This window comes from Sprattus sprattus, assembly GCF_963457725.1.
Source record: "Sprattus sprattus genome assembly, chromosome: 21".
Taxonomy (NCBI): Eukaryota; Metazoa; Chordata; class Actinopteri; order Clupeiformes; family Clupeidae; genus Sprattus; species Sprattus sprattus.
In genome coordinates, this window is record NC_137919.1 from 6,916,562 (window position 1) to 6,937,345 (window position 20,784).

The 20,784-nt window shown below is 45.5% G+C and overlaps 1 protein-coding gene across 1 annotated transcript in view; it reads left to right on the forward strand.

Annotated features, from left to right (window-relative positions):
* The first annotated feature begins 999 nt into the window (after positions 1–999).
* Positions 1,000–20,784, forward strand: part of fxr2 (FMR1 autosomal homolog 2) — a 38,141-nt gene continuing 18,356 nt past the window's right edge. Inside the window, exons 1-6 of the mRNA XM_080859905.1 lie at positions 1,000–1,697; positions 8,599–8,651; positions 13,029–13,122; positions 17,192–17,278; positions 18,941–19,089; positions 19,652–19,745. Of these exons, the coding sequence (XP_080716031.1) occupies positions 1,647–1,697; positions 8,599–8,651; positions 13,029–13,122; positions 17,192–17,278; positions 18,941–19,089; positions 19,652–19,745 (528 nt within the window). The 5' untranslated portion in view covers positions 1,000–1,646. The remainder of the gene's footprint in view (positions 1,698–8,598; positions 8,652–13,028; positions 13,123–17,191; positions 17,279–18,940; positions 19,090–19,651; positions 19,746–20,784) is intronic.

Consider the following 20,784-nt stretch of genomic DNA (forward strand, 5'->3'; position numbering starts at 1 on the left):
AAGCAGCCAGCCCAGCACCCAAAAGAGGAAGGGTCATCACACCCTCCCCCATAAGAACGGGGTCCTAACAGGAACCCTGAGATAATTCAACAAGCATAAGAACCCATTCTCTTCAAAGGCATGTTTTGCAAAAGAGGTTGTGATAATGTTATTTCACTCGCATCACATCTTGCAGACTTTAACCTTTTAATGAAAACTATGACAGAGAGGGGTTTAATAGCTAAACCATGGAAAGATATGCACATTGACACAGTTCTACTGCCTCTATAGAACTTATGTTAATCCCCCAACTTTTAACCCTGACCCCACACACCACTCCCCACACATACACACACATTCTCCTTTCCGCACAGCTAGTCAAGTGGGGGCCCTTAAGTAGGTACCCATTGTTGTGAAAGACACAACAACACCATCAATCACACCATGGTTTTATCAGCCAAACTGGTAAAATATTTGCAATCTTACAATCCATAGTTTGAGGAAAGCCAGGGATTTTTTGTGGCACCATAGTTCCAGATACTTGTAGGGGTGTCAATGGATTGATAAATAGATAAATGTTTACCGAACTTTAATGTGAAACAGTTGTTCTGATTATCTTGCCGTTAGGATACTATGTACGGATGGGATAGGCTGCATATGAGTACGCATATCGGTAAATGATGACACTCTTTGAAAGCCACTTAGTAACTTTCACTCCTTGAGGTGCTGCTCAATTTAAAAGATACAGCAAAGGACATAGTCAAAACGCAAGAGAGGTGTGCTGTACAGAAGTGTCAGGCAGAATCGACGGGAAATTAAACCAAAAAAGAGTTGTCAATAAAAGAGTTGCGATGTTAATGGAACCTCGTTGACCAGTCTTTAATAGCAGAACCAATCACAAAACAGATTATAAAGAGTGGCGTGGTAAAAGACCAATAGAAAGCGCATACGCGATTTTGGGCGTATCAAAACGCCTCGAGGGGTGGGGTCTTTGAGGTCATTCACACCCTCTCTGTTTCACTCTGACGGCGTGCGTTTGAGGGGACGGGCGGTAGGGGTAAAAGGAGTTGCCGGGCGTTAGCAAAGCATAAACGGTGTTTGGGAGGAGGCTTTTGACGCTTTCAGCCATTTCAAAACAAGAAAGAATCGCCAGTCTCCTAACTCAGCACCAAGCCGACTTACATACTTCGACTACAGCACAATTTACAACACCGGCAGCTGGGAGAATTAAGGTGTCGAAGATCGCTAATTAGCGACCCAGCTAGCAGTTAGCCAACACCTCTTTCATAGCTAGCATAGCTACCATCCTCATTAGCAAACAATCATCCTTGAGACTCAAGCACTTCCGTTTGATACTTCTGATCACGAGCAGCGCCAGTATTCCATGCTATTAGCGTGCACGTTCTTTTTATTTAACAGTTCGAGCTAACGTTAGCGTTACGAGTAAGCCTGGCCGCTGGAAACGGTCTGTGGCTAACCATTGATACTGCGAACCATCACTCCCAGGTCCCCCATCACCTCTGCCCCTTTCCCTTCCACCCGGCACCCTGGAAATCCACAAGCGGCCGGAGAACGGCGTCGAGCCAGCGAAGCTGGGGGTGGTTTCGGACCCGCACCTTATCGGTGCGCCGACAGACAGACATAGTCGTGGGGACGCGAAGACGACTATGGACGGGCTGGCGGTGGAGGTCCGAGGCTCGAACGGGGCCTTCTACAAGGTAAAGAAAAAAATTATCTTTCAGTTAAGTGAACTGTCATTGCCACTTCGACAGTTCAAGTTTATTTGACTCCGTCGGATAGCATGCTTTGTCTCTGAATTGGGACCTAGCAAGAGATTTCAGTCGCATCATTCGCCAACAAGGCCTGGACAAACGATAAGGTCGCTGTTGTGTTGATAGCTTGTTTTCATGCTCGACAGGTCAGGGTTACCCATTGTCTGGTATGTTTGCCATGGGCTTTTACGGTTTGTAAGAGTGCAAGAACATTTTATTGATGTCAATACATAGGTCGTACGTTGCTGTCGTCCTAATGGCAGGGGCTGGGCCTGTAATTACTTTATTGATAGCTATCCCAGCTAACTAGCAAGCATGTTTAATGAAGACCGCTTGCGCTAAACATTGATGCCGTTTACATGGCAGTTATTCATTTGTAATCTGACTCATAATATAAATAGTCCTGCCATGAAAAGCTGTAAAGTTAGCCATTACCAATAGTCTTATTATATTTGTCTGCTCCATAAATAGGCCAGATTGCCATCTACTACGCATGGCTTTGGACAGAGGGACAGTTCTATTAAAGTTCTGTTATGTTCTGTACTCTTAGTGACGAAGTCAAACGAACATATGTCAACTTAACTTTAGTGTCGTTGTACAGCAACCCTATACAGTTGTTACTTTTTTGGAATCATATAATCGACTATATTTGCCCCAAAAAAATCAGGTCAATTCAGATGAACTAACATTACGTTGCAAGTGTTAGTCACATGGCTGGGCCTGGCCTTGCCTCTACTCTGCTCCACAAAAGATACCCAAGGCCCTTTGGCCAAAACATGCTTAAGAAATGAAACATTTCTCTGAGATGTAGAATACCAGTGTAGCCACAATACAGGTCATACTCATTACTGGAACTGAGGGCGTTGTTATAGGGAAGGGTTGTCTGTCTGTAGTCCGAAGCTTTGTTACAGTCACAGTTTTCCGCAGGTCATTCCCTGGGAGTTATCATTGTCATACAGACAATGACGGTGGCGAATCCCAAATCGGAAAGCCAGTAAGAAGGAGTCTGAATACAACAGGAGAATTTAGAAGTGAAGTCTTATGTTGTCCTTTGAGTAAATGGTGGTCATGGCTTTTTGCACATGGTCATCATAGCCGTGTGTGTCTGTGTGTGTGTGTGTGTGTGTGTGTGTGTGTGTGTGTGTGTGTGTGTGTCTGTTGGTTGTGAAGCCCTAAAGCGCTGAGGAGACTGAGCAGGTGTGGGTGAGCAACAGGTGATCCTAATCTTGACACTCAACACTCGACACCCGCTCCATAGGCACACACACACACACACACACACACACAGATTCCTGCCTTCTTAATTACCGTGGTCTAGCACAGCCATGCTGTCTCTTTGCGCTTCCCTCTTCTCCACCCAGTGTATGCCATGCCTGGTCAAATGAATGGACCTTACTTTGGAGGGTTTCCATCATTTTCCTAGCCTCTCTTTCTCCCATCTCATACACTTTCACACACACTCTTTATCTTTTACCTGGAGTTCTGTCAAATTAACTTTTTCTTCTAGAAGCTTTACCTTGTCATTGTTTTTACTGTCCTTCCTTTTTACAGTTAACCGTAACCCTGCATTGACACATCGCCGTGCACACACACACACACACACACACACACACACCAACACCTTTCTTCTTCCCTGGTCAGATTTAGCACCTGGGACTAGTGAGTGATCTGAGGATTTAAACAAGAAATCCAACTTGCTGTGCACTGATAAAAACACTGTGTCTTTCAAACACGAGAGCAGCCATTTTGTGTCCCATCTTCTTCTTTTGAAGCCACAGCTCCCGGAGGGAGGAAACATCCTTTTTATGCCAAGCGTTTTTTTTTCTATTTAATTTTCTAAGAACAAAAAATTAGACTGGCATTTAGTCTACGGCTGTGAAGTGTATGGTAATGACATTCGATAAGTTTTCCCATAATTCCCAAAGTATTTCCAAATACGTTGCCACCCGTTCTTCAGGCTGGTGTTGGAAGAGAGGGGGGGTCTTTCATATCTGCGGCCCCCAAACATGAGTTAGCTAAAGCGTGGTGAACCGGGGCACCCCTACTGAGACCAGCGCACGTTGCCAAAGCGGGGTGAACCGGGCCACCCCACTGGGACCAGCACACGTTGCGCTGCCACATGGGTCAGGGGAGTGCAGTGGACGTCACCAGGCCACCATGGGCCACCAGACCACTCCTTTGGGTGTCACGTTCCCTTTGCTGACATGCCAAAAGAGATGCCCCTATGGGGGGTGGGGGTCTGCTGGAACCGGAGATGCCCTCACTAATCACTGCACTATTACCTCACTGCCCCTTATGGAAAGCCCATGTGCTCATGGTTCTACACTCTATCGTAAAATCTACACTTTTTAGTGAGAGAGTTGGTGGTTAAAAGCCGGCACTAGTTGAGACTCCTATATAGAGATCTGTCAGTGCCCTCTAGAAGAAGATGGTGGAGTGAAGTACTCAATGAAAATCTAGCAAGCACAGAATGGTGAAAGTAGTTGTTTGTCAGTCGTGTGTGTGTGTGAGAAAAAGCTGGTTAAGATGAATACTTAATGAAAAACTAGTGAGCGCAGTATGTTTTTGGACTTATGAACATGCAGTCAGGCATATATGCTTAAACTAGTTCTTCTGTCAGTGAGATGTGTGGTGGTGTGTGTTAGTACTGGGCACTGCCCCACACAGCAGGGTGCTAGAGCCGGACGAGCCCGGCCAGCTGTAACCATAGTCATGTTTCTAGGGATCAGCCTCCCCGTTCCAAGCAGGTGAAATTTCCCAGCTCCAGGATCCCACTCTAACTAGTTCAGTTCCTGCCTGTCATCCCGTCTCTGTCTCTCGCACTCTCACTCACACTGTCTTTCTCTCTCTCTCTCTCTCTCTCTCTCTCACACTGTCTTTCTCTCTCTCTCTCACTCTCACTCTCTCTTTCTCTCTCGCACTCTGTCTCTCTCTCTCACTCTGTCTCTCTCTATCTCTGTCTCTCTCTCTCTCTTTTACTTTCTTTCTTTCTCTCTCTCTCAATCTGTCTGTCTCTCGCACTCTGTCTGTCTCTCTCTCTCACTCTGTCTATCTGTCTCTCTCGCTCTCTTTTACTTTCTTTCTCTCTCTCTCTCTCTCTCTCTCCCCCTCCCCCCACCTCCTGATTCGTGTTGAACTCTCTCTCTCTCTCTCTCTGCCTCTATCATCTCTTCTCTGGCACCCCCTCTCTCTTTATTTCCATACCTCTCTGGGTCTCTCCATGTCACTCTCCCCCTCTTTCCAATCTCTTCAACCCAAATAAGGTAGTGTCACACTCACGTCCAGATCTGTCGCCCCCCACCCAAAAAAAACACACATGCGCAACCCCTTCCTCCTACTTGGCTGGGCTGGAGGGTGGAGGGGGTGTTACAGCACCACTTGATAGATTTGTAGAGCCCAGAGTGATGGACGAGGAACAGATTTTCACAGAGGGGGGGGGGGGGGGGGTGAAGTGGGGGTGATGGCTGGATGGGAGGGTCATCTTACGCTTGTCCGTCTCGTAACGGCCACAGACAGCCCAACTGCCATGTGAACACACACGCACACCCACTCATGCACACACACTCTCTCACACACACACACTCTCACACACACACACACACACACTCTCACACACACACACACACACTCTCTCACACACACACACACACACACACACACTCACGCTTGTCACTTTCACCCACTGTGAGTTGATTGGCCGAGGCAGACGTGTCAGGTTCAGTTGATATGCACACTGATGTGTGCGTGCAGGACTCGCAAAATTTCTAAATCAGAGGTTGTCCAGTGGCAGGCATTCTTCAGATTTAGGTTGCCTGAAATGAATTACACTAGCCCAAATACATAATGAAAAGGTTTTTATAAGGAAAGGTAGATAGGCAATTAAATAAATAAATAAAAAACATTTATTTAACAAGCACAGACTATCATCGTAATTATCTTAGCTCTTCTTCCTCCCTTCTTTTGTGTCCAGTAGAGATGAAATATTCGCATAAATCCATGCTCATTATCTCGTTTTGACGGCTGTCAATTTTGGTTTTCACACGCGTGTCAGTGGTTATGAGGTCTTTAGTTTTTCCTCCAGATAGCAAGTCAAAAGAGCAAATGTATTCCTCTTCATGTCTGATAGCCAGTCAGACTAGGTGTTCTTATGTTTTGGTAGCCTGATGGGAAAACTTCATTGTCCCAGGACTCCGGCCTTGCGACTTTACAAGCGAGTGTGTGTGTGTGTGTGTGTGTGTGTGTGTGTGTGTGTGTGCGCACATAGACACACTTAAGTGCTAATACACACACATGCACAAATATCCTCTTGAGTCCCTGTTTTGGTGGACAAGTCTCAGTTCATATAAGACGTATTGTTTTGCCAGTAGGACGTGTGTGTGTGTGTGTGTGTGTGTGTGTGTGTGTGTGTGTGTGTGTGTGTGTGTGTGTGTGTGTGTGTGTGTGTGTGTGTGTGTGTGTGTGTGTGTGTGTGTGTGTGTGTGTGTGTGTGTGTGTGTGTGTGTGTGTGTGTGTGTGTGTGTGTGTGTGTGTGTGTGTGTGTGTGTGTGTGTGTGTGTGTGCTTGTGTGTGTGAAACTTGGCCAGAGCCGGGTGAGCTGTCAGAAGTCTTTTGGCTGGGGCTTGTTGGGCTCTCACACACACACACAGTCCCCCAGAGTCCTCACTCACTGGCTGCTGAATATCAAACAGCAAGTGTCATAGCGCCATTTCTACTCCAGTGCCCTCAGAAATGGCCACTCTCTGCCGAACACCTTTGTCATTCAGCGCCAGCGTCTCCAAGGCCCTTAAAGGTGTGGGTCGCAATTCTGCTGAAAGGTTGTTGTAGGGTTGTGCCATCCATCGTCATTTTTGACCCACCATCACCATGGATGGTAACCATCGTGATGCCATGCCCCCCCCGGTCTAGGTTACAGCTTTTCTTCGTTTTTCCCACGTCAAACATTTCATGTTATTCACGTAAACTAAGCCTGCCCCTGCGTAGGGAAACTTGATCATTGTCAACAGAAATATGACGTTCAACTTTAGCGAAAGCATTAACTTCAGTGCAATGGCTACAAAATAGAATAGACACGAAGGTGTTGATATAAACACATTTATTAAAAGTTGAACAACAAATAGAAACACAATGGCATTTACCTTTTTTACTGCAAAAGCTTTCAAATAATTCGTCATGCACTTCACGGATATCACAAAATATATAGGCTAAGAGCAAGAAAATAATAAAACAAACAAACATAAAGCATGACTTACATGTAAGCCTACCAAAACGCGCTAAACTGTAATAACTTTAAAAGGTTTACAGGGCCGACACGAGTGCAGCCTAATTATTTCCAAATGATTTACATGTCAATGTTTCTGGCCAAAAAAACCAACATATTGACCTTGTCTGGCTTTAATAAGCTGCGGATTGGGATGACCACACTACCCGCGGTGCTGAAAACTCTCTCTGAAGGCGTGCTGGTAGCGCATATGCAGAGATCCTTCCCTGAGCGCACGGACACGTTGATCGTTGCATATTCTTCAGGATGGTGAACACGCAGGTGATCGCGGAGATTTGTTGTCTGTCCATCTTTGGCACGGACCACAGTTGCGCAAATCTTACAGACACATTTATTTAAATCTTTTGGCAGCCCACGCTCATCTGGTTCAAAACCAAAGAAACTCCAAATAGGCGAAGTGGTGCCCTTCTTTCCAACCAACTCCTGCGTCATGGTAGGTTACCAGCTGTTGAATGTTGAAACAGTTGAAATGAAATGAGCCTCTCTAACGGAATAAAACGGACGCTTTTAACCGTTAAGATCCAAAAGGAATAGAACGGCAGCTTTTTATAACGCGCAGCGCGCCAAAGCGCAAGAGGGCATTAGTAAAACAAAATATAGCCTATAGTTTTAAACGTTTTACCATTACATTGCCGTTGTTAGTAGATTATTAATATATATTTAATGCTTGCCTGAATATTTATTGTTGCTTGTCACCATGTTGGTTATTAATAGTATTATTATTGAGTCATTACAACATCCCCCCCCCCCCGCAGGTACAAGTACACTTAAGTACCTGTTAAAGGCGTAGACTTCCATTCCTATCCAATACACTCCACATGCGCTTATTAAAACACCTCTGCAGTTTGTGGACATTACATTTAGTCCTTTAGCAGACGCTTTTGTCCAAAGCGACGTACAAGGGAGAAAACAGTCAAGCAACGAGCAATCGAGACAATAAATACTACTTTACATAAGAAATAGAAAGATTGCTTGAGGGTTCCGGTTATGGCGAGGTGCTAGGAGGTCGCAAATTTTAAGCTCTACCGCTGGAATGTAATTTAATCCTACAATACTAATCAGAATACTGTCCAAAGACACACAACACGTGTTTAAGAGTACCCAAAGTTAAAATGTTAGCAGAAAAAAATGAGAAAAAAACCTTAATATTTACATCCACACTCGCATGCATGGCCAGAGCCAGTGATGACTTTTGTTTTAATTCCTGACACCTCGTGTGAGCTGCATAGCAGTAAGTGATTAGGATTGTCGGTCTGAGGCTACCACACATTCACATTTAGGAACTCACAGAAAGGAATGGTATTGAACTGTGATGAGCATTTGACGTGCGCTGGATTAAGAGTTGTGGACTGTGCCTTCGATTCTGACCTTCTTGTCAGTAAACCTCGGAGGAGCTGCGACTATAATAAATAATAATAATTAATTTAATTTATAGCGCACTCTACATGCCACCCTCCCTGTCCTTGCTTGTATGTCATGAAACTGGAAGGATGTCGAAGTAACTTGTCTCTTTTCTTGTTCTTCTGCCCCTCTCTTTCTATCCCCCTGTCTCTCTCTCTGCTTTCTCAGGGGTTTATCAAGGATGTCCATGAAGAAACACTCACAATAGCCTTCGAAAACAAGTAAGTGGAGGTCAACCGAGTCAACAAAGTGATGTTTGGCGGAGCCCTGGTTTTCCGCATGGCTCTACTGGTGGGTTAGGGATAGGGCTGAGCTGAAGAGTGTTAGGCGGACGCACATACTCGCGCTCGCACCCACGCACGCGGTTGTATTTTTAAATGCCCCGGTCTGCTGACAGATTACTGTGTTCTTATCTCTCTCTCTCTTCCGTACACACACACATACATTCTCTCACACAGCCCTGATCAATCACTTCCGCTCATGACCTCCTCTTCCCTTCCTGTGCAATGTAATTTAATCCTACAATACTAATCAGAATATTGTCCAAAGACTCGCAACACGTGTTTAAGAGTACCCAAAGTTAAAATGTTAGCAGAAAAAAATGAGAGAAAAAAACTCATATTTACATCCACACTCGCATGCATGGTCAGAGCCAGTGATGACTTTTGTTTTAATTTCTGACACCTCGTGTGAGCTGCATAGCAGTAAGTGATTAGGATTGTCGGTCTGAGGCTATCACACATTCACACGCACACACATTCACACACACACACCCCCCCACACCCCCACACCCCCCTCCCCCCCGGACGAGACGATATCATCGTCCATCACGATGTTTCAATGTAAACATCGTCTTCTGCCAAATAAGGAGACATCGCCCAACCCTAGGTTGTTTACATTTGAGCTCAAAGCTAACGAAATGACACCCCTTCCTTCCATGCTCCTGAATAAAAGGTGTTTGATTGGCCGGAAATGTACTAGGCTCGTTCCGAGCCATTTTTTTTGTTTCCCCGTGTGCAGAGCCAAGAGTGTTTAGGAACTCACAGAAAGGAGTGGTATTGAACTGTGAATGGTCCACTGCACTATTCCCTTCCTGTGCAGAAATTGACCCTCCCTACCCCTCCAATCAACCTCCATGCCCCCCCCCCCCAGCACCTGTGTCGGTGCCCCAGCTGTCACAAAGCCCTGTATAGTTCACCCATCCCCCCCCCCCCCCACACACACACACACACACACACACACACACACACACACACACACACACCTCTCATTTACTGTTCCAGAACTACTCTCTCTCTCCCTCTCTGCCCCCCCCCCCCCCCCCCCCCCCCCAAACACACACACACACCTACCTCACACTCATCTCTTTCCTCAGCTGCCGCCACCCACCTCCCCTTTTCCAACCCCCCCTCATCCCTCTTTATCTATTTGGCTTGGCTTGCCAGCCCAGGGTCCTTCTAAAAATAGCCCCCAGAGGCATGCAGGCTAGGCAGGGGAAGAGCACGACAGTGGCCCCTGCCATTCTTGGGATGGTTGTGTCCCTCCACCAATGGACGCTTCCCCTGCAACCCTTTCAGTCTATCTGGAACGCTCTACCCCAACCCGGTGTGTGTCCAGTCTTCCTGCTGTGACCATGAGGTTGTGTAAGATCTCTAGCTGGGTGGGCTAACACCTTTTAAAGCTTGACGTATATGCTACGTCAGTACTGTAAAGGTGGCACTGGACTTGACTTCACCCCTTAACCGAGTCATTCACCAGCACCTCTTTGACCTACACAGTTACTGCCTGACGCTACTACACAAAAAAGTGCACAGTATGAGTTCAAGGGAGATTGTTTACTCCCAACATATCCTATGTTAAGAGTATAGAGTGTGTGATTTAAAGCTACAACCTAATCTGTCACAGACACCAACTTCCTTAATTGCCTTGGAGCTGCCTTTGGGCCTTTTTATATTTCCCATCGTTATTGCAGCATGAGCCAACACACTTGTATTGACATAGAACACAGGGGGGCAAATCAAATCTGATCAAAGACACCTCCTTAGCGCGCACACAAACACACACACACACACACACACACACACACACTTGTATTGACATGGAGCTCCAGCTTCATTGTGTTAAATGCTGATCAGACACCTCCTTGGCGCACACACACACACACTCACACACACACTTGCACGTCTCTAAACAGCTTGATGGGCTTCATTTGGGCTGCCAGGTGAGAGTTGTAATTAAACTCTCCGGTGAGGTAGCGTTACATCCCAAAGCACACGCTAGCCGCTCTCAACGTGTGCCTGCGCAGCGTGTTTGGTGTCCTAAAGCCTCACAGGCGATGTGATAAAAGTGCAGAGAAGTTTGACGATGATCAATATTTCGAGGTAAATTTAAATGGTGCTGTGCGTGCTATGTTCATGCGTCGTTTCGAATAATGACCAGCTATGATGCTGATATCCACCTGAACCTGCACCTGCAAGTATAGGCTATGCTATGAAGTTGAAGCATGTTGTCTGCAGTTTGGAGCCATCGGTATGGTTTGGCTCCACTGGTCTAGAACCTGAAATAGCAGCTCATTATGGCGTGGGGCTGGTGCTGATCCGGGCCCGGGTCACTTCCTGTGTCCACTGCTTTCTGGAAAGTCACCACTTCTGTGAATGGTGAAACCAGAGATGTTGTTATCAGGGAGGAGACGCATCACTGACTGGGAAATGAATGGGCAGTGGGGAACGGGGAGGAGGGGGGGGGGGGATCTGTAACACCAAATATGGAGGGTTTGTAACTGTAAGTCCTGCCCTGTCTTAGAAAGAGCCAATCATAGTGTTTTGAAATGGCATAACTGATGTTTCGCCTCACCTGAACATTCCACCATTACCATAGCAATGTGTTGCAGGTGCAGGGAGTAAGTCAACACGAAAAATAAAGTTTTGTTTTTTTTGCCTTATTTGAGTGGTTGGGGCACCTTTGCCACACAGTTTGTCAGATTTAAATGCAGATTAATGAGATCTAATTTAAATGTCTGTTTGGCCATCCTATGTGGAGTAACGATTCATTTAGGTAAGACTTGAACTGTTTCTATGGCACATTGAGTCAGTTACCTTCACTGTGTCAGTCAGTGGAGGTAACAAAAATGTGCTTAAAGCGCTCTGGTACATCTAAGCTTATTGCCAGCTATTGTAGCTGTGCAATGTGACCAATGTACCTACATTTGCCTCAAGGGCTATTTAGTGCAATACACTATTATTTTGTGTTAATGGCTATTTAGTCCATAGTCTGAGAGTGTAGAAGTCATGGGCGAAATGTTGTGGGTAGATGCAGTCAGGGATTTAAACTGGTGTTTTTTTTTACGTCAACAAGTAGTCATCTGTCCGTGTGTTAACAGCGCAGTAGTCAAAAGTTAGAAAGGACAAACACTTCCAAAAAGCACCGAAAACAATGCAGGAGTAAGTAGTCATGTCAGAGAAAGTGTAAAGGGCCCATGCACCAGAGAGAGCGCCCATAAAACTGAATTTAATGGGTAATTACTACTCAATAACTACTTTATAAAAACTATTTTGTTTGAGTTTTGTTGGCCTGTGTGCCCTCCACTATTTCTCTTGTGGGACTGTGGTGGAACATGCTAGACCAGGGAGAGTATTTCCTGTACCTGCGCCCTATGGCCCTTCTTTGACCTTTGACCCTGCTGTGGCTGCCTCAGTGCTCTGCTGCTGCAACGTAAGTTAACGGTGTTCCGTGCCCAACAGTGCACAGCGTAGTGTTCTAAACACTTCAACTATTAAAATGAAATTATATGTATATAAAATATACACTCCCAGGTCAGTGAAAACGGATAAAACACTACATACTGTGCCTTGTTTTCAGTATGGTCTAAACTGGCCAAGGGTGGATCTATAACGATTTGTGCTGAACATTTTCGTTTTCCCCCCAAAATTGGCAGTAAGGTAGAGAGCCGTAACCTTAAAGTAGGGGAGCTTTCTATGATTGAGATGTTATATTTTCGGACCTCAAGTAATCTTAAACTGCTTAAAAAGCTTAAACCCTTCAGAACTTTACGTCATGGGCACCCCCGGAGATGTGTTTGCAGGGAGGGCGGGGGGAGGGTTGCATGTGGGGCACTAGTGGTGACTGTTTCCTGTGTTGGTAGAAAGCTGATTGACATGCATGTGTTTGTCTGAGTGTGATAGCTCTTTCTCTCTCTCTTGCGCTCTCTCTCTCTCTTTGTCTCTCTCTGTTCTATCTCTCTTCTATCTCTCCCCCCTGCTCCCTTTTTCCCCTTTGTCTGTTTCTCTGACCCCTATCTCCCGCTCACTTTTCTGTCTCTCTCTCCCTCTTCCTCCTCTCCGCTCTCATTCTCTGTCTCTCTAATTCTGTCTCTCTCCCTCCCTCCCTCTTCGCGCTCTCTCCCTCTTTCTCTCTCTCTCTCCCTTCCTCTATCGTTTTTTGCCTGGGTTTTTAGTGATGTCTTGATTTTTACCTTTTGTGGGTTTCCTTTGTACTGGTAATAAAGGAAACTTAAAAGACTCTCTCCTCTCTCTCTCTCTCTCTCTCTCTCTCTCTCTGTCTGTCTCTCTCTCTCTCCCTTTCTCTCTCCCTCTGTCCAGCTGGCAGCCAGAGAGACAGATGCCATTCACTGATGTTCGGCTGCCGCCTCCTGCAGACTACCACAAGGACATCGCCGAGGGAGAAGAGGTGGAGGTGAGACAGCTAACCTTCAGGACATCACTCACTGACACACACACACACACACACACACTCACACACACACACACTCTTCTTCAAAGAAGCTTCAAAGAAGGTAGATACCCACATCGTCCTTATTAATGAAACCAGACACAAATACACACACCATCGTCATTTTTGACCCACCATCACGATGGATGGTAACCATCGTGATGCCACGCCCCCCCCCCCCCCGGTCTAGGTTACAGCTTTTCTTCGTTTTTCCCACGTCAAACATTTCATGTTATTCACGTTAACTAAGCCTGCTCCTGCGTCGGGAAACTTGCTCATTGTCAACAGAAATATGACGTTCAACTTTAGCGAAAGCATTAACTTCAGTGCAATGGCTACAAAATAGAATAGACACGAAGGTGTTGATATAAACACATTTATTGAAAGTTGAACAACAAATAGAAATACAATGGAATTTACCTTTTTTACTGCAAAAGCTTTCAAATAATTTGTCATGCACTTCACGGATATCACAAAATATATAGGAGCAAGAAAAGAATAAAACAAACAAACATAAAGCATGACTTACATGTAAGCCTACCAAAACGCGCTAAACTGTAATAACTTAAAAGGTTTACAGGGCCGACACGAGTGCAGCCTAATTATTTCCAAATTATTTACATGTCAATGTTTTCTGGCCAAAAAAAAACAACATATTAACCTTGTCTGGCTTTAATGAGCTGCGGATTGGGGTGACCACACTACCCGCGGTGCTGAAAACTCTCTCTGAAGGCGTGCTGGTAGTGCATATGCAAAGATACTTCCCTGAGCGCACGGGACACGTTGACCGTTGCATATTCTTCAGGATGGTGAACACGCAGGTGATCGCGTAGATTTGTTGTCTGTCCATCTTTGGCATGGACCACAGTTGCGCAAATCTTAGACACATTTATTTAAATCTTTTGGCAGCCCACGCTCATCTGGTTCAAAACCAAAGAAATTCCAAATAGGCGAAGTGGTGCCCTTCTTTCCAACCAACTCCTGCGTCATGGTAGGTTACCAGCTGTTGAATGTTGAAACAGTTGAAATGAAATGAGCCTCTCTAACGGAATAAAACGGCGCTTTTTACCATTAAGATCCAAAAGGAATAGAACGGCAGCTTTTTATAATGCGAAGCGCGCCAAAGCGCAAGAGGGCATTAGTAAAACAAATTATAGCCTATAGTTTAAACGTATTACCATTACATTGCCGTTGTTAGTAGATTATTAATATATATTTAATGCTTGGCTAAATATTTATTGTTGCTTGTCACCATGTTGGTTATTAATATTATTATTATTGAGTCATTACAACCCCCCCCCCCCCCCAAACTACAAGTACACTTAAGTGACTGTTAAAGGCGTAGACTTCCATTCTTATCCAATACACTCCACATGCGCTTATAAAAACACCTCTGCAGTTTGTGGACATTACATTTAGTCCTTTAGCAGACGCTTTTGTCCAAAGCGACGTACAAGTGAGAAAACAGTCAAGCAAGGAGCAATCGAGACAATAAATACTACTTTACATAAGAAATAGAAAGATTGCTTGAGGGTTCCGGTTATGGCGAGGTGCTAGGAGGTCGCAAATGTTAAGCTCTACCGCTGGAATGTAATTTAATCCTACAATACTAATCAGAATATTGTCCAAAGACACGCAACACGTGTTTAAGAGTACCCAAAGTTAAAATGTTAGCAGAAAAAAATGAGAAAAAAACCTTCATATTTACATCCACACTCACATGCATGGCCAGAGCCAGTGATGACTTTTGTTTTAATTTCTGACACCTCGTGTGAGCTGCCTAGCAGTAAGTGATTAGGATTGTCGGTCTGAGGCTACCACACATTCACACACACACACACACACACACACACACACTCACCCCCCCCCCCCCCCCCCCCCCCGACGAGACGATATCATCGTCCATCATCATGTTTCAATGTAAACATCGTCTTCTGCCAAATAAGGAGACATCGCCCAACCCTAACACACACACACACACACACACACACACACGTACTCTTCTCAGATTTAATGCACACATAAACACCTCAGGCCACCTGCCATTTCTGATGTCCAGGTTTTCCTCATCCTTTTTAATATGACCAAACAAATACACACATGCACACACTCACCTCCCCTCAAGAAGCTAGGTACACATTCATAAACAAACACAGCCCATCTCGTGGGTCTGGCAAACATGAGCCTGTCCAAACTCACTCACTCACACTCAAACTGCTACTTTAACCTGCCAACCTGCTCAAATTCACTAATGGTTCACGACTCAATGAGACGTGCTGAAAAATAAAATATGACTAGCACCTTCTAGCAATGGTGTAGTAGTAATAATAATAATAACAATAATACTAATAATTATGTGGTATGCATTTGACTCTGAACAAGACCAAAGGTCACCAAGAACACACACACACACTCCCACTTTATTCTATATGTCCCGACAACGTTAAGACCACCCTGCTGACTTGATCCTCTCTGTCTCTCTCTCTTACTCTCTGTTCTTTTTCTCTCTCTGAGTTCTTTCTCTCTTGCTCTCTCTCCCTATCTTACCAACTATCCTTGTGCCTCACACCATACTCCTGACTGTTTGCTCCTCATACTCCACTCTCTCTATCTCTCTGTCTCTCTCTGCTTCCTGACTTTATTTCTGTTTCTCCTCCTTCACGCTCTCAGGTGTTTTCTCAAACCCCTGGCATCGCTAGATACACACCTTACCACGTCCAGCTCCCCGCACACACGCACACGCACAGACCCCCCCACACACAAACGCCCACCTCACGGCCTCCTGAGGTGAGACACTGACGACTGGGCAGTTATTTCAGCTTTGCACTAAAGGGACCAGACCCTAGACACCACACACACACACACACACCAAACCACTCATTTGACCAGAGACTCACTCCATGGTAAAGACACACAGGATCACTCTGTTTGAGGTCCCCCCCAGTGAGTCTCTAGCTGACGGTTTAGAACCCGGTACCGCTTTAGAACCCAGGTGCTTCAGACACCCCGCCTGTCCTCATTGGCTGTAGCGGTCCTCTCTCGTTGTCTCTCTACTCACTATGTATCTTCTCTTTCTTTTTTTTTTTCCCCCTCTCTGTTTGCTCCATCTTTCATCTCCTTAATCTTTCCCTTCACCATCTGCCTCTTTCTTCCCCTCTCTCTCTCTCTGCCTCCACCTCTTTCGGTCACCTCTGTCACCCTCTGCCTCTTTCTTCCCCTCTCTCTCTCTCTGCCTCCACCTCTTTCGGTCACCTCTGTCACCCTCTGCCTCTTTCTTCCCCTCTCTCTCTCTGCCTCCACCTCTTTCGGTCACCTCTGTCACCCTCTGCCTGTTTTATCCCTCACTTGATGCTCTATGTCTGTATCTCTTGCTATTGCTGCCTAATTACACATTTCTCTACCCCTCTCTCTCTCTTTTTCTGTTTATCTCTCCATCACTCTCTATCCCCTCTCTCTCTTGTTTATCCCCCCATCATTCTACCCCGCTCTCTTTCTGTTTATCTCTCCATCACTCTCTACCCTCTCTCTCTCTCTCTCTCTCTCTTTTGTTTGTCACTCTACCCCTCTCTCTTTCTGTTTATCTCTCCATCACTCTATCCCTTTCTTTGTCCCCTCCAACTCTCACTTCATAATCTCCTCTATCTCTATCTTTTGCTCTCTCTCTCTCTCCTTCTTCAATCCTTCTCCATCCTCCCATTTCTCATCCGCTCTCATCCTTTCTCATACTCTCCTCCCCTACCATTCTTTTCCTTTCCCCATCCCTCCCTCCTTCAACTTTCTATCTCAACCTCCATCCCTCTTTACCGCTCCATCTGTCCCCCTTCATCCTCCATCTTTCTTTCTCCCTCTATTCCTCTTCTCTTCCTCTTCCATCCCTCTCTTTCCCCCTTCCTCCTCCATCTTTCTCTTTCTCTCTCCCTCCTTTGTCCTCCTCCTCCTTCCCTCTCTATCCCTCCTCCATCCCTTCCTCTTCTCTCTCCCCCTCTCTTCTCCCCCTCTCTCTCTCTCTCTCTCTCTTTCTTCCTCCTCTCAGGTGTACTCGCGGGCGAACGACCAGGAGCCCTGTGGCTGGTGGCTAGCCCGCGTCCGTATGATGAAGGGAGAGGTGAGTCAGGGCCTGGTGAGTTAAAGGGAACAACGGGGCACTGGGGAGGCGGCATGGGGCCGCTGCACGCACTCACTCACACACGTGGGGCCACCACACACACACACACACACACACACACACACACACACACACACACACACACACACAAACCTGTACAGGGGCCACTCCACACACACACACACACACACACACACACACACACACACACACACACACACACACACACACACACACACACAAACCTGTACAGGGGCCACTCCACACACACACACACACACACACACACACACACACACACACACACACGGGGCCGCTCCTCACTCACACTCCTACATGAGGGAATCTCCACACACTCATACTTATTCATCGTCCACTTGTACACTTGTTTCCTCGTCCGCTTGTGCACTTCTCCCAGCAGTCATTCCTCTCGTCACTGTCATCCCCCTGTACTTTGGGATTACCATATGTGCCAGTGTCAGAAATCAGCTTTTTAATCAAGCAATCATTTTTATACAGTATTAAGTTACGGTACTTTGGTATTATCTGCAATACTATATTACTATACCCTGTGTAGTCTTCCAGGCACCACAACCTGCTTATTTAATGCAGCTCCGAGCCCTTAGAGATTTCTGACCCTGTTATGCACATGGTAGTCGTTAATATCCGTATCACCAAGTTCATTGTTGATGTTGTACTTCCATCAGCCACTGGGGTGAACGGGTGCAACCTTATTCTTGCCATCATGTGTGTTGCCTTGTGCTTGTGGACGGCTAGTGACAGTGACAGTGAGGTGCAGTATGGCCTGTCTGTGTCTTAAACACGGGGTCCATTAGGCTCTGTCTCACGGGGGTAAATGGAGTAATAAGGCATGCCTGCGTGTGTGTGTGTAAGTCGTAAAGTGTGTCATGTTGATTGATTGTGTTAATTCTGTGTTGTGTGAGTAAGGCTGTGTGTGTGTGTGTGTGTGTGTGTGTGTGTGTGTGTGTTGGCTCTCACTGAAAGCAAGGTTCCATCTATCAGCAAGTGAAAGCTACAGCAGCAGGCCCATTGTCTGTTGGATTTTAACGTCTCTCTCTTAAGATAAAAAAAAATAGAAACTCTAGACCAGTTGGAACAAAGGACCCTTATTTCCTTCTGGCTCCTTAGTGGCTTGATGACCCACAGGTGTTTAACGCAGTGCAGTTGAGGAAGGCTGTTGTGCGGACGTGTGTCGCACACCCTTTGTCATAACTGGCTGTTGTTTGAGCGGCATGTTCTCTTTGTGATTGGTTTAAAACGCGTGTTCTCTTTGTGATTGGTTGAAAAAGCATGTTCTCTTTGTGATTGGTTGAAAAAGCGTGTTCTCTTTGTGATTGGTTTAAAAAGCATGTTCGTAGCAGTCAGTCCTGCTCCCAGCATCCCTCAGCACCTCAGATGTGCTTCACAGCTCGCGAATAGCCAGAATTAATGTCACTTATGTCAGAAGGATCAGTTCAAGACTTTTGAAATGATCTGATGTCATGTGGTTTTGTAGGAGACACTACAACAAATAATGCTTTACGATTTCTTTAAGAACACGTCTTTAAGATGCATGAACCCCGTGAAGGGATACAGTGGTGGTGTTGTTGGGAAGTGTTCACGTTTGCAATGGCGTCCTTTTTGATTGTTTGTGGTCTCTCTCCAACCTCTCCCCAGTTCTACGTGATCGAGTATGCGGCGTGCGAACCTTCATACAACGAGATTGTCACGTCAGAACGAATCCGGCCGGTCAACCCCAACAGCCCCTCGTCTCGGACCTCCTTTCACAAAGTCTGCATCGCCGTCCCAGAAGACCTGAGAGATATGTAAGTGTGGGATGCGTACACACAGACCGCTATATGGGTCACACCTTCCACACACACATTGCTAAATGACTACATTTGTAGTCTTTTCACTGCAAAAGTTACATTTTGTGTCTATTCTGCCTTCTAGAGTTATGTAGGTGTGTACACACACACACACACACACACACACACACACACACACACAGACACTCGATTTAAAAAAAAAAAACTCCAGCATAATCGTTTTTTTCAGGCCTTTGATGTATTTCCTGCAGAGGCCTGTATAAAGTGTACTTATGTAACTTCTCACTGACCTACGTGTATGTAGGAGTGTACACACACACACACACACTCTCACTCTCATACACACACACTCTCACTCATACACACAGAGGCAGTAGTAAACATAGTACTTTGGCGTAGTCTATTCTAATAATTATTATGATCATAATAATGCTTTAATGTTAAGATCTCCATGTGTTGATGCATTGATGACCACGAATGACAGTTAATTCCTGTCTTGACCAACTGGAAGGAAGTAGACAAAACAACAAATGTTAATGATGTTCGTCCTCTGTTGCAGCTGTTTGAACGACAACATCCACAAAGACTTCAGGAAAGCCGTCGGAGCCAACTGCATCTTCTACAACTCTTCTACCCACGAACTTATCGTCCTGGTGCGTGACGTATGACCTTTGACCCAGTTCTGAGCGTTCCTCATTCTCCCTGTGGGAGCTCTTTGGTTCAATAACCTAGTTAGTCCTAGGTAACCTTTCCTAGTTAGTCCTAGGTAACCTTTCCTAGTTATCCTAGTTAGTACTAGGTATCCTTCCCTAGGTAACCTAGTTAGTCCTATTAATCCTTTCCTAGTTAACCTAGTTAGTCCTAGTTATCCTAGTTAGTCCTAGGTATCCTTTCCTAGTTAACCTAGTTAGTCCTATTAATCCTTTCCTAGTTAACCTAGTTAGTCCTAAGTATCCTTTCCTAGTTAACCTAGTATGTCCTAGCTATCCTTTCCTAGTTAACCTAGTTAGTCCTAAGTATCCTTTCCTAGTTAACTTGGTTAGTCCTAGCTAGGGTTGTGCCGATGGACGATATCATATACAATAAATACTACTTTACATAAGAAATAGAAAGATTGCTTGAGGGTTCCGGTTATAGCGAGGTGCTAGGAGGTCCCAAATTTTAAGCTCTACCGCTGGAATGTAATTTAATCCTACAATACTAATCCGAATATTGTCCAAAGACACGCAACACGTGTTTAAGAGTACCCAAAGTTCAAATGTTAGCAGAAAAAAATTAGAAAAACTCATATTTACATTCACACTCGCATGCATGGCCAGAGCCAGTGATGACTTTTGTTTTAATTCCTGACACCTCGTGTGAGCTGCATAGCAGTAAGTGATTAGGATTGTCGGTCTGAGGCTACCACACATTCACACACGCACACATTCACCCCCCCCCCAACGCGACGATGTAATCGTCCATCACGATGTTTCAATGTAAACATCGTCTTCTGCCAAATAAGGAGACATCGCCCAACCCTAGTCCTAGCTATCCTTTCCTAGTTAACCTAGTTAGTCCTAGGTATCCCTTCCTAGTTAACCTAGTTAGTCCTAGGTATCCTTTCCTAGTTAACCTAGTTAGTCCTAGGTATCTTTCCCTAGTTAACCTAGTTAGTCCTAGTTATCCTTTCCTAGTTAACCTAGTTAGTCC